Source organism: Pieris rapae, chromosome 9 (genome assembly GCF_905147795.1).
Source record: "Pieris rapae chromosome 9, ilPieRapa1.1, whole genome shotgun sequence".
Classification (NCBI taxonomy): domain Eukaryota; kingdom Metazoa; phylum Arthropoda; class Insecta; order Lepidoptera; family Pieridae; genus Pieris; species Pieris rapae.
The window spans coordinates 5,327,116-5,343,069 of record NC_059517.1 but is presented as its reverse complement, the minus strand read 5'-3'; the positions used below and the strand labels follow the sequence as shown (position 1 = coordinate 5,343,069).

Genomic DNA, 15,954 nt, shown 5'->3' with positions numbered 1-15,954 from the left:
AAAACCGCTTCCATTATTTACGCGTGTATTTTTATCTCAGTTTCGTCCAGATATTTTGGAATAATAAGTAGCGTGTAATGCTGTGTATTTCAGAACATCTTTAGTTTGAAACAGTTCGTGGATAATTGAGTCTTTGATTCGATTTTTGGCAAAATACTATATGTTTCAAGTTCTCAAACGGACAAGGCGTATGAAGGTGTCCTAAAAATAATCAAGAGAAGCGACAGAAATACTGGTGAAAGCTTGTAGGTAAATTACTACTACAATATAAAATAGTAGTATAACTAGTAACTACTTATTTGATATTACAATATTCTGTTATGCACAATGCATATTCTTAATCCAATTTAGAAGTCGCGAATATCATCTCAAAATAAATATGATAACGTTATAAGAACTCTGCTTTGCATTTCAAAATAAGAATGAAGTTTTAAAAACGAATTTCATTACTAAAATCTACAAGTGCATCTTAGAATAATGCTTCCGTCTAAAATTCACTTTCTAAAAAGGTTAAAACAATAAGAATTTATCTCCTATTCAAGGATAGGTCTCAAATTGAGTCCAACGTCTACATAGATTTCCTGCGATTTATCGAAATTCAATAGAATGTAGGTTCTATTGATTTGGGTACTCTTGGAAAATGCTATTAGCTAACACTGTTTGTTTGAAGGGGACAAAGTGGGTTGGGGAAAACCGATAGGGATGTAAATTTAAGACTACGGGTTCTTTAGTCTAGAGATACGGATTCAAAGACTAGCATTTTGAAATTTTGTTTTATATAATCAAATTACGATCTTAGAAATTCATATTTAAGAGTAGATACTAGTAAAACTTTACCTCAACTTATCCATGTAATAGGTACCTGTTTTAGTTTTGGACTCGTGCACATTATACATGCGTGTTTGCCTGTTATTTTGTGGCGGAGTAATTTAAAAACTAAGCTTTTTTATGAGATATTGAATTGCTAAATTGAATCCTTCTTCAGTCGTAGTCATTTCTGAAGGTCCGCACAACTTCCTCCAGTCTCCGCTGTCTTCGGTAAGCCTCTGTGCCTGAGTGACCATAAGACCCATAAGGGTCTTTAAAGAATCGGTCCAGCTTGTAGGGGCTCGGGCTTAAGTTCTGGTGCCCTCCACTCTGCCGGTCACGATAAGTAATTCTAGACTTTCTGGATATCTGGGTCTTACATGTCCAAAAAAACAGGATTAATTGATAAAAACTGTCGAAAAATATTTTTTTACTTTAATTACCACAAACAAAAGTACCTACCTCTGGAATTTTTTTAATGTCCAGGGAATTGGTTATCGAGATTCAGCGTTATAAAGGAAAAACGGATACCCCATTCTCAGGCAATTTCTTCTTTAGTTTTAGGGAAATGTTCCAGTACTTCCATAAACATAACAGTTTTGTCACTGTGTCTGGTAATCTGAATTCTTCTTCGGATTTCGTTTTGCTTTCTCCTTCAGGGAGCTGAGGTATAAAAGTTGAATTAAAATAGTCTTTATTCGAACTAACTAAGGAATCTCCGACACATGCATACCATAACATACGGTTGTTGTACATTAAATACTGTGTACATGGCGCAACGAAAGTTCTCATGAAAAAAAATTGTTTTGTTTTTCAAAAGTTTTCATTGTTGCTCCAATGAGCTGCGTATTTTTATAAATGCTTTATTAAAGTACGATTAGAAAATTGTGCTTTAATTAGCACGACTCAACTAAATAAACACCTCAGTATGAATTGTGTTTTAGGCATAACGATGAAAGAAAAGATGTAACATAAAAATAAATATAGTTTATTATAGGTTTCTTAAGGTGTAACGAGGTGTTTACTCGACAATTGATGTCCGAAGATGAGCATATTTTTTCTGTTGAAGTCTGAGACACTCAGTAGGGTTTCATTTATAAGAGGTAAATGCGATATATAAATGATTGATTTACTTTGATTTGTTCCCTTTTGATTAGAGACACTTAGGCTGTTGGGTTTTTGGAACAGGGCTGGCTCAACAAATAAGTATCCCAATACAGCGAGTAAATGCTGCCAGCATTACAAGTACACTGCCACGGGGACCAAACTTTGTTTTGATTTTCAATAAAACAATTTTTAATCATTTTTATTATTACTTGGTAACTTAAAAACATTGCAAGTACTTTATATTTGTACGTTGGAAATCAATATGTCTCATGTTATAAATGATAAGGCAACATATTTTAGTTCGTTCTGAAAGTATCTTACTTCTTTCATGGCATTACAAAAACAATCTTAGAAGCCTATGAGATATTACATCCGAATGAATATTTGTGTATGCATTCTTGTTCACGCGAACAAACGCGGTCATACACTTCTATGTAACAACTATCTCTAATAACTATTATCTTTCACTTAGTTATTGCCCGTTTCTATAACAAGATTCACGTAGATACCATTTGTTAGAACGTAGATTGGATATTTTTAATGTTTTAAAGTAATGAAGTCACGTCCGCTACGTAATAAGCCTTTAAACTAAGAATACAGTGTTGAGCTTTTAAACGGAAGCTTATTATAAGATTAGATATAATATAAACGAGATTTTGTCTAACCATATAATATGGTTGAGAGATATCAGAAAAATACTTAATAATATATTGATTTTAAGTGTTTAATAAATAGTGACAATGCGATCCTAGGAATGAAAAATAATACTGTCAGGTTTTGCCCACACATAAGATATAATAAGGTATATATAAATAGAATTGAAAAGCAACATTAGGGGTTCATGCTCCTTCATATACCTCGGTTGCGCGTAGGTGTGCTAAGCTCTAGCGAGAAAGAAATTCCATATATATAAGTCTCATTAATCGAATACTTTAATGACGGAGCCTATTTAAGAGGACTTAGAGTTTTTTTTCATACGAGGCAGGATAATAATAAAGTGGCGTAAGGTAAAATTCTCAAACTCGCTTAAGTAGTAGCAGTACAGGTCAAGGTAGATTTTTAAAGGAATCAAGAAATAGATTATTCTAAAAAGGGAATTTAGCCTTAGAATAAAGAAAGGGTATGACGAAATCTCTAATAAATGTTAATTACGTTATACTCATTATTTTTATTAAACACAGATATTTTTGATGCCACGGTAACAATTTTTTTCCATCCATAGTAATAGAATCCATCTAAACATTTTTTAATACAGTTAATAAACCTAAACTAATATTATACTTAATATGGTTCAACAGACTTTTCTCAGGTACTAATAGTGCGAAAATAAAAAATATTTTTGGGTTCAATCCACTTATGTAAAAAGGCTGTAGGCCTCTGTAAGTGGGTGAATTGTATTCAAAAGACATATTAATATCAAGTTTATTGGCATACTTACAGATTAATTAATTTATAGATTATTTTTTATATTAAAATAAAAGCTAAAGCACAAACTAAAGCACTCTTTATTAGCTAGCACGGCATTAACTGTAAAATATATACCATGTCTCATAATGTTCATTTGTATTTAATATATATACTTAAATATATTCCTTAAAACACGTATATTTATTAAAAATAACTATATCCAGATGTTCTAGTCTAACCGCAAAGTTATTGCAGCTAGGAAGATTACCTCATAAAGCAAGCAACTGCTTCCTCAAGTGTCGCACGGTTTAATAACATTGTCAACTTCGGTTCTATTATAACCATTAGTTGATTAAAGCGATTTATCTTTGTGTTAATAGGGTTCATTTTGAGCGTTTATTGAATCGGTAAGGTATAAAATGCAGTTGCAAGACAAAAATAAAAAAAAAGGCAAAATAATGCAATCCAGAAAATAAGGCTTTATTTATTTAAGTATTTATTTTTATACATAGGGCGGATATAATATAATGTATATGAGTAGTGCATTTTGAAGCATATTTGTGTTTTTCCCCATTTTGAGTTTAAAATACACGAATAACTAAAACGAATAATTTAATTACCTACTAATAAAAAACATTATAGAGATATTATTTATATATGATTTAGTATTGTTTTGAAACTCAACTCAACGACAAATACCTTTATTACACAACGAACAAGTTTCGATGTAAAGTTTAATTATATTGTAATAAGATATTAGTTATGAAAGTATATACACAAGCTTCTTATTGTCTACCCGACATGATTTTACGTATAATTAAGAAAACGACTAAGACTCCAATATATCAGTAATAATGACGTGTCGGATTTATTTTCAGGAAAATTAACGTCTTAGGGGTAGAAAAGTGTGTTTCACAATCCCTAACCGAAAATTCATTTCCTTGAAATTGTATCCTGTATTAGTGTCTAATGCTAGATGGGTATTTATTTATTTATTTAGTACTCCTACAGCTAACATAAATTATATATAATTATAAACAAATACACTGAGAGTATAGCCAAAGATGGAATACATGATAAATTTTATAACAAAAAGATTTATAAAAGGGAACGAACAAAAAAAAGTATTTAATACATTTGATTAATTGTGATTTAATTTATTTAACTAAGCCTAAATTGGTTGTGTTGTGTGATTATGTAAAAGTGTGGGTATGTACGTGATGGTGTGTATGTGGGGTGTGCTCATGATGTAGGTGATTTTGGGCTATGGATATTCTTAATAATTACTTAAGTAATAATAATTACTAAATTCTTTTTAACCACATTCCGCGATAACCTAAACAAGTCAAGGCCTAAATAATGGTCATTGTATGTCCGGGCAGCGCGATGCAAAACTGAGTTTTTAGCATAATTAGTATTGATGTGAGGAACATGAAACAATGCACGATTACTATTGTATGGATATTATGTATTGTGAAAATCTGCTCAGTATGCAATATTAAGATTTAGTGGCTGTACAATCTTCCCGATTTCTGTATCGGTTCTGTGATCAACGATCATTTGTTTTTTCTAATGGGTAGGTAGGTGATCGGCATTCTGTGCCACACACACGCTGTCGACTTTTTAAGGTCTATTCATGACATTTTCCTTTACCGTTCGAGTGAATGTTGTCTATGCCGGAATTTGTATCTATAATCTTAGGGATGAGAGTCGCACTAAAGTCTCTAGGCCAACACGGCTGTATATAATTATTTTATTATTTATATAGAACAAGTGCCAAACGTGCATGAGGGCCACCGAGGTTAAGTGACGCCCATAGACACTCTCAGTGCCAGAAGGCTCACGATCAAAGTCAAATCATTTATATTTTTAGTTATTTAATGATTCATATCAATAGGCAAAAGCCTCCTTTAAAAGTCAAAATTACACTTTAAAATAGTAAAAGAAATGACCCTAGTCAATTCCAAACGGAAGTTTAATATGGTGATGATACTTTCATATGTTATATATACAATATTTTGTGTGTAACATTGATTTTATAATGTTTGCATGTGAAGACCATATGATATACCTACCAAAAAACAAACTGTAAATACTTCAGTGGGTAGCTAGTGCAGAACTGTCTTAAATAACATTCAGTTTGAAATAACAGACGTTGAGGTGAACGGGTGGAATTTCGTATTCTGCCTCGACGTCCGATGATGAAACTCAGCTGCAGGTATTAATGCAAACAACTCCACTGAACACTCTAACTATTACTTAAATTATATAGAAAATACAGAGGGACCTTTCGAAAGACAATTTGCGACGCGTTACTTTCACTAATCGTAATCGATAGCGATACTTTCCTATAAAAATAAATCGTTAGAATTAAAATACGCTGATTGCGAATCTATAGCCTCTGCGCTTATTTAGGCCAATATGTGTCTTATCTGTTAATTTATGGCAACCCTAAACCATTACGACCCTGTCTCGTCCCTTGCTTAGTACGAATAATCGTAATGTCTTTACTTACGGGGTCCTTAATTTCTAAAGGGGAACTTGGACTAAACTTTTCCATATACTTTTTATCTTAATATATATAAATCTCCTGCCACGATGTTTGTCCGCGATGGACTCTAAACCTACTTAACCTAAACTACTTAACCGATTTTCCGTCCGTCTGGTCCAACTTAAAGAGATAGGAAAGCTTAGATCTTTAATTCAAATTATTTGTTTATTATTTGATACAATTCTAACAGATGGCGCTGTATTAAAAGTATCAACGTTTCACATGAGTTCTCCTACCGTTTCCCTTGAATATTTTACTACTATGTAATATAACAAAAAAATTAGCCACAGCAACGCTTGGCCGAGTCTGCTAGTATTACTATATAATCGTTGGGAACATTATGATATTCATAGTATAAAAGCGAATCTTGAATCTTGAAAGATATTTTAATTATTAGAAGAACAAGGTTAGACAGTCTGTCGATCCTAATTACACGTATAGACACGGGTAGCACATACCCATATTACTTATTTTGGAAGAAAAATATTATATTGGAAATATATTTCGCAATCAATCATGTTATAGACATTGTGGAAAGTGTTTTGTCCAATATTGAGCGAGGTGTGAAATATTAGGGGTGAATTTATATGTATACGGGAAAATGTATCTTTGATTATTTTATATATTTTTAGCTAGCCGTGGGTATTGCATTTTATCAAGATAAGATGTAATCTGTAACGGAGCTTGAATTGTATTAGATTAATAAGACAGTTCTTTAAAAGCACTATTATATTTAGCTACTATTATGTATATAATACTATATTATTATATAATATAAATAGGAAAAGAATTGGTAGTTAGATCGCCTTGTTTTCGCATAGCCCCGAGAGGTTTTTATGTATTGTGAAATGGTTACTTTTTATACTATATATAATATTTTATATAGGTACAATGTTAATAACTAAAGTTTCTTGCTAAAATTAGATATTATATTGTTATAGTATCAAGTATGTCCGAAGTGGGGGTCGAGCTACGGGCACCACGATTTGTGGTACATGGACACAGCGCACAAGTGCGATGCGAGCATAACGTGGACCCAGGAACTATATACAAGGTAGGTTGATTTATCAAAACATTTCGCACACCCGTCAACAAAATGTACATTACAAAAGTATTTTAAAAGTACACGTTTAAAACCTATGAATAAATCTTAATTTCTTATTATATATTAATATATACGCGTTATATAATACATATATTTAATGTTTTAGTAATAAATCATAATTTCCAGTTTAAAAGATAAATATTCATAATCGGTACAAATATACATGTCTTAAAATTCCGAAAATTTGGAATTTATAGTATATTTATTAGAAATTGCGTTATTTATGTTCGTCTATGATTTCCACTATATACAAAATGGTTTAAACGTGAGTTTTAAAAGATCGATAGTTGTTAACATAGATTACTTTACAATTGCCAAAGAGCCTTACTCAACGACCGTGATTAAAAACTAACACTAATTAAGCTGTTAATAAATTTCTTTTAATTTAAATCAACGAAGCCTTAATTGAGCTAATAATGTTCCGTTGTGTTAAGTAGTTATAATTATAAGTAAATTATTATAGTTATTAATCTACTTTTAAACATACGTGACGCTGACAACCGCTGTTAATTGCATCTACATCAAATCTAATATAAGGATAGTAAATCAAAGGAGCAATCACAAATCCTATTTTAGTTAATGTTTTGTCTTTTATGAACTGCAACGCGGTTAGATTTAGTTAAATTTATAGATATAGAAAGATGAAAATATATATACATTGTATCTGTTTCATAATCATTTCTTTTTTTAATAGGCGGCCTTCTGTGCCTGATACTTGTAGTCGACTTACGCCGAAGCCCAATAATTAATCCACTATCCATTTTTGGCGACGGATAAAATGAAATCTCTTCGCTCTTTACACTCATATTTAATAGTCAATATAGACCAAACAAAGTAAATAAAAACCATACAAATAATATAAAAATATACATGTGTATGTTTAAAACATATCGAAAAGATTTTTAATTACCTACTTAAAAACCTGGCCTGGACCTATCATAGACAACTTGTATCGACAGATGGATGATATTACAATTCGCACACTACTAATAACCAATTGGCACCCTTTTATTAATTTGAACTAAGTTGAAAAATGTTGAGGTTAATTGGGTTTGGGCGTTAGTGCCACATAGCACTTATAATAAATATATTTAAATATGGGTATTGTTTTATGAATTATTAAATTAAGTCATTTTAAGACGCTTATTAATTTTAATACTATGCCAGAAATTTATTGGTGCGTTTTGCGCGGGAGAAAGAAAATTCTGGTTGCCATCCAGAACTAGAATGTAATATGACTACGAGTATTTTTAAATTGGCTTGATTTAAAATATGATCAGTGAATTTTTAAGGGCTTTATTTATTCTTATATAATCACAATCTCTATATGTCAATATGTCAATCTTCATACAGACAAAATGGAGCTAGATTTAAGTTCGATTCACAATAAACTTAAATCGATCGGCTGAAGACAATTTTATTAGGAAAAAATGTATTTTTACAATAAACAAGTGGTACTAGCAAGACTCCCACGTTTCCAGTTCACATTTCAATAAAAATTTTGAATTTACATACGAAAGTGTCCAATAACACTGACTCTGTACTTGTGTTCTATTTTTTCAGTTACAACTGTTTAGCATTTTAGACTTACGTGTAAGACTAATTCACTTAATATAACACAGATAAAATTCTATTTACGAAATTTAGTAGTCACCAGACAAAGTATATTAAAATTTCAAATTTTCCATTAGGTTGTCTTCTTCAAGAACAGCCATCGAATTATGCAGTACGTGCGAGGAAGAGATCCGCCGTACGAGTTCTATAATTTCTCTGGAGCTGATATAAATGTAAGTAAAAATAGTTAAAAGTGACAATAAAAAGTACCTACATTTACGTTTTTGTTATAAGTTTGACCTGTATGTACATATTGTCTGCAGTGGGAATGAGAATTGCCTCCAGTACTTCGTCACAATCCAGTATCAGTTTGCTGTTCTATATTTGAAATACCTTAATATGTTACCAGATTGTAGTAGGTCATAAAAAAGGTATTTATTTAAAAGGTATTAATTTAGGCTCAGGTATATAATTTAAATACAACAAGCAGGCTTACGTCCTAACGCGAGGCATATCCGCCCAGATACAAGATATGAGCGTGGATGGCCTGATTTATATGGTTTACTAAGCTATGTAACGTGTGTCCTATATCGAGAAAATGTAATGGAAATCCAAGAGAAATATCGATAAGCGGCACAGTATCAGATTTTTCGGGCCGCAAAGTTAACCCAGTACCTGCTACACAAGCCAATATCCGCGAACGTTCGTTATCGTATTGTGTATGTCGTCGGCCGATCACAGAGTTGGGTATAGCAAAACATGGCTAGATAATAACTTTAAAGGACTATATTCAACCATAAGATAAATTAATGTACTCATAAGGATTATTAACCGTTAACTTACTAAAGAGATTCTACCAATGTCTATTATCACAGTCAAATTCTGTGGCTACCGAAGCAATAATTTTTTTACTAGATATCAAATTATGGCCCTTTAAATCTTGTATAATGAATCCGTAACTAACGGATCCGCTAGTTTTTAACCTAGTATTAATCATATCTCCTAGGCAGATTTAACTTTGTCTAATTTCTTTGAACTACAACATTTAAATTACAGCTGAAGCTAGCGGGGTGTAAAATCTATTATAACTTGAAATTTTTCCTCTCAGAACTTTAATAACTATTAAAGTTAGTGGAATAATGTTACATAGAATACATTTTCACATTTTGTGTTGTGATAGATGCAGAGTTATTTTGTATTAATTTGCGTGTCTAAGTAGAACTCTGGATTCCATCTTCAAAACAGTGTGTATTAATAATCCACCAGCCTTCTGCCTGATTTATGGATTGAGGACATGTGTGCTCCTTCGCCGTACGAGAGAGCATTAAATGCATATAAAGATAAAAACGCCATTAATTGCCAGGCGATGTTCTTACGACCTCAAGGATAAGAGATTCACACTGACGCCACTAGGCCAGCAGTTATACTAACTCACTAATTTGTGAAGGCTTTTCAATTCCTTCTAGTTTTTTAGATCTTTGTTCATTTAATTTTGAATTAATCGCCTATACTTATGAACGGTTATTACTTATTACACAAAATATACACATAAATATTATCTGACGAGAAAAGAACAAATAATTCGTATTAAACACTGCAAATAATAATGATTCGTTGGTCCATATTATCTAATGAATCACTTTATTTTTTGCTAAATTAATTATATCTAACAGTATTTAGTTATACATACTAATTATTAATTATCTTCATATATGCATATTCGTAGTTTGAAATGTTAGAAATTGTTATCGTAGAGGACAGTTGGAAACTTTTAATTGTGACAGTTACTATGTTCGCTACCATTAGCGTACAAGGGTTTAGTTATTTTCTGTTCATCGTTGTATAGACTGCATCATTATCTTAATATATATAAATTACGTGTTACATTATTAGTCCGCTATGGGCTTTTAAACTACTAAACCGATTTTAATCAAAATTGCACACCGGGTGCAGTTTGATCTAACTTAAAAGATAGCTTAACTCCTGAACTCTGAACCTTAAACGGCTGGACCGATTTGAATGATTTTTTGAAGATATACTTCTTTTGGCGCGATGGAGAAAAATTATGAGAGTGAATTTTTACGATGCGCGCAAACGAACACCTAAATTCGACATCGTAAAGTTAGGTCTAGGTGGCATGGAAATCGATAACGATGTTCAAGTTGTATATTCTAGTATTTTTATATTTAGAACCCGTGTTTCGTAACAGTACAATTAAATAGTGTGAATAAATAATTATCATTTCGGTGTTTTTAAATCAATTTCATATACGACGGTGATCGTATTTACTAATAACTTATTTATTTAAATAAAATCTTTTTGATTAATTTTAATATTTATCTTAATCACTACTGCATTTTAGTAATTTTTTCCCATACGCCAAAAAATTATAACTTTTAACGCGTTTCACAAATCAGCCCGGCTGATGGCACTGCAGTCGGTACTTTAATACTTTGCTTAATATCCTTATCGCTTGAAATATCATGCAGGACACTTCTGTAGGGTCCGCTAGTTGCTATATATGTTCATTTCCTCCGTACGTAATTTCGAATGTTTCTATCCAGGAATCGGAAGCTTGATTTTTGGGAATTAATCGGGTGTGGCACATTAGTTGATGTCGAATAAACGAAACAAACTTTTTGTATACAAATAAGAACTTAAAACCATTCAAAGATCTCCAAACTAGGTTAGAAATATTGTTATTAATACTAATTTAATAAAGTGATGCCGCAGTAATAACATCAATGCTAATGAACGAAGAATTCTCGTATTTATGTAACATGTAATATTATTATTATTCCTTTATTAGAAAGTAATACTTACTGTATCTACTTATGTGAAAATCAAACGTGGCAAGTTTCGTCAATTAGGATATCAAGAATCATTTCAATATTTAGGTATTTTATATAATTTATTTATAAAAATAAATAACTTAAAATAACACGTATGTTCAAAATTGTTAAGGTTTAGTACACGCTTCGAAAACACCTGCAGTCTTTCGTAGATAACTTCCGGAAGTTATGTTCAAAAGTCGAACAGTATCGATTGAAAGTTATGCTGCGAGGGGCTATGAAATTTACGCTCCGTTTCGTTATAAGCAATTTGAAAGTCTTGACCTACAAAGTGTATTTCTGTACTGGGTGTTAGTCTAATGGATTTGTGATAAAAATAATCTTTTTTTATAGAACAGGGGGCAAACGGGCAGGAGGCTCACCTGATTTTAAGTCACACCCATGGACACTCAATGCGGGCTCGCTAGTGCGTTGCCAACCTTTTAAGAATTGGTTCGGTCTTTTCTTGAAGGATCTATAAGGATTCATTCAGTGCCGTCGAACGTCAGGCCACGGCCGGAACGGCCAGTTTTAATAGAGACACGGCTTGGAAAACATTAAAAATTAAGATAAAGTAACATTTATTTCCAATAACTTATTGACGCTTATATTTAATTTAAAACTTCATAATAGGTAATTGCTTAATATTAAAATAAATCAGTGGTGCTACAACCTCTTCAGGTATTGGCCTCAGATTTCTGAATCTTTTTCATGATCAATTTTTAAATCTAATAGGCAAGTAGTTGATTGGCCTCCAGTGCCTGACACACATCGTCGACTTTTTGGGTTTAAGACATGTCGGTTTCCTCACGATGTTTTCTTTCACCATTCGAGCAAATGTTAAATGCGCACATAGAAAGAAAGTCCATTGGTGCATCCCGGGATCGAACCTACGACCTCAGGTATGAGAGTCGCAAGCTGAAGCCACTAGGCCAACACTGCTATTGTTTAATATTAGGGCTTATTAAACAGCTCCTAAATTTACGTTGCAACCTAGTTGACTTTGGGACCAAAGCTTTTTAATCGATAAAACTTGCAGTTTGAATATTCGGCAGCACGCCGTATAAAGCAATTAGTAACACGCAATTGCTATTTGCATAATTATTAATAACTTCACGTGAGTTTATTTTTGAGTTAATTCATGTTTAAGCATAGTTATTTGTTGTATTTTTTTCAGAGTGTAGACGGTCGTCATTATCATCCTTGTCAAAAAGTGCGCAATTCTTTTTGACAAGGTTGATATTGACGACCGTCATAAGAATTAAGACGATGTTTGGGCTTCATTTTTTTTATAGAACAAACGGGCAGAAGGCTCACCTCGATGTTAAGTGATACCGCCGCCCATGGACACTCTCTATGCCAGAGGGTTCGCGAGTGCGTTGCTGGCCTTTGGACTTACTAGAAGGAATCATGACAATTTCTCGTAGTGCGGGTCGACGCACTTGAGATCACTTTACCATAAGTATGAATACAAATACGATACGATACGATAATTACATTTTTTAAACAAAGTTTACGCTGTAACTTATTAAGATTCTTATAAATTTGGAAATTAACTTTTGAAAATAAATTGAAAATAAATATCCCTTTCTGCATAGAAAGGGATATTTATTTTTACCATTATCATCAGTTTTTATTTTTTTGTTAAGTAATTGAGGTCTGGACGTTTGTTCTTTTTCATAAGGGAAGTATAGTAAATAATTATTGCTAATTTTCATATCTTCTGTTCGCTTGCCCGCAGCTAATTGTCGTGATGCTCCGACGATGTCCAACTTGGTACATGCGTCCCCTTAGTCTCTGTACATCCGTCTATTTCTACAAGTAGCAGTGGAAGTAACTGCATAAAAGTAATTTTCACAATACAATGACAATTTTTGAATAATAAAAAAGATAAACTCGTCACGGGAATAACCTACTAGTTCACATTACACCTCAGTGTAAAAGTTTGCTATAAAATCATGACAATAACGTAATATTATGCAAACCTGATCCCAGGACTTACGATCCAGAAATAAAGGTAGATATTTTACAAAGGAAAAATACAACTATAAAACACAAAGCTAAGTGGTGGAACATTCATTGACTTTTGATCGATTATTTTTATTTTATACTTGGAATAAACATTTTCATGTATGTTTTCTTTTTTAAATACTATTTAAAATACACTAAAAATGAAAATATATAATATTAAATAATAATTATAAATAGAATATCGATTGTCCAAAAACATTCATTTTAAACGAATTTAACGTTGGTGAACAAAAGCGTAATGGGACATTTGATTAGATCTTTACAATTTTAGATTATTTGTAAATCATTATAGAACCTACCGATTTTTTTATTATATTTCGATTAATAAACATTCAAATTAAAGTTTCATAATTTCAAGAACCTGCTAAAATGCTTCTCTAGACAAGATTAGACCCACCAGCCTGTACGACGAACAATGTCAATAAACATTTAAATAAACAAAGTATTTACTATTTCTATTCCTAAATTACTCGAACAAACTATATTATTATTTGATCAAAGACAGCCTCTAACGAAATTAAACTCCAAGATCTAGTATTCCATCCATTAGGATTAAGCCAAAGTCTTCTTAGACAGTCAAAGTTCTTTAATACTATAGCCCAGTCTAATACTTTTCTTAACAGTTCTTATATATTTTTTAAATATTCATAGCATGTTTTTTATACTCACTGGTCATTTAAAATACAACTGTTTAATTAAGAAATCCTCAATATAAACTGATAATCAGCTGCTTAAACCACCGTAGGTAGATGTTAGATGCAAGTAAAGAATGGGCTTGCACTATCCTGCCTTTTTAAATCTGTCGATAGATTTAGAGAAGGCAGGATCGCTGTATCTCGAAAGAAGAAGGTAGAACAAAGTAGGTACTTTAGTACTTTGGTAACTAAAAATCGTTTGAATTAAAGTGATGCTAAAACAGTTGGTCTCTTGCGGTAACGATAATCATATAAAATAAGAGAAAAGTGACTTTTGTCCTGTTTTAAAATAAGCTTGTCATTTGGATCGGGAGTAAAAATCATTCTAGCTATATATCTAGTTGCCACTTTGATAAATAGTAAAAGAAAGTTCAACACGTACAAAACACCCACGTCTCGTTTTGCTACAAATGTGAACGAACACATCCAATTGAATTATTTATGAGAATTATGAATATGTTCTTTGCAAATGACAAAGGTTATCTTTGCAGCTTCAATCTTTTGACTTTTCCGAATGTATAAGAATCGAGATAATTGTATGAAACACAATACAATTTATTCATTAATAATACACAAATGCTGCCGAAAACTTTTGGAGAGGGAAGTGATTAACAATCCTATCGTACATATTGACACTAAGTTTTGACACGTCACGATTTCTATACAAGCTGAATTACAGAAATTAAAAAAAAATGGGGTTAGATCTTAAAACATGCTATTAATAAACATGCCACTAGTGCTACTAGAAGGTTTATAGTATCATTATCAAGAATAATGATTTCAGTAATTCTAGGGGCACACACAAGCGTTCGCATATTTTGATAGTTGATAATTCTGTTTTTATGAAAAACGTGAGATAGAAACGAAATGCACGGCTTAACATTTAACGTACAAAAGCTCTAAACAGATGTTTCAGGTAATTATACAATCATTTAATGATGAAACGTTCAATAGTAATTAGTATTTTAGCACAAATGATTGTGTGCCATGTCATTTACCATGTCATAACCATGCGTTTAGCAGTCAATAACATTATGACAATTTTACGTATCGTGATTCTCAGCGTATAGCACCTTCGCACTCTTTTGTTTCACAGGAGTGATTCATTTATTTTCACAGCAATAAGGACAGCACCTGCAAAGAGGTTTTGTTTATGTCTAAGAAACTGACTTATACAGGCGTTTATAGAATAGAGTTTTGTGTAAGTAAATGTATTTTACTATTTTACAATATTTTCCATATAAAATTCCGTTTTTTAATTGATATAACGTTAAGGGCCTGTTTCACAATGTCCGGATAAGTTCCAAATAAGCTATTTATTACTTTTTGGTAGGATAAACAGTATTTTTGCGTTTCACGACTGTCAGATAGCGCTTTACGTCATGAAATGCGAAGTATATTATTCGGAACTTTCGAATAATTTATGTGTTGCATAAGTATTTGGCACTTTAACCATACATTGTGAAACAGGCCCTAAGTATAATATGATTGAAATATATTTCGGATAAAATATATTATGTAGCAAGTTGAAATCAAGTTGGCTATAATATTTGTTTAAAGCATTTTACGTCTAATATTAGGTATTTAGTATCTAATTATAAAATCATAGAAATTGTCCACAATGCAATAATGTTACTAACAATATTCAACTACGCCGCAATGAGCGTTTGTGGAAGCCAAATTTAATTTTCGATAGTGCACGCTAACGTATCATTCTCACCTAATTATAAACTATCAGAGTTGAATGGTTAATCCATTGAAATTTAACTTTCATGGTAAATATTGACTTTAATAATAAAAATTATAAAAATATTTTGCAGTTATGTACATGTCCTAGCAATGGATTTACTGCTATTACATTATTTA

The 15,954-nt window shown here is 31.9% G+C and overlaps 1 protein-coding gene across 1 annotated transcript in view; it reads left to right on the top strand.

Annotated features, from left to right (window-relative positions):
• The window catches only part of LOC111001444, a 37,702-nt gene that overhangs the window by 9,188 nt on the left and 12,560 nt on the right, over positions 1 to 15,954 (top strand). Inside the window, exons 2-3 of the mRNA XM_045629653.1 lie at positions 6,814 to 6,926; positions 8,669 to 8,764. Coding sequence (XP_045485609.1) covers positions 6,814 to 6,926; positions 8,669 to 8,764 — 209 coding nt within the window. The remainder of the gene's footprint in view (positions 1 to 6,813; positions 6,927 to 8,668; positions 8,765 to 15,954) is intronic.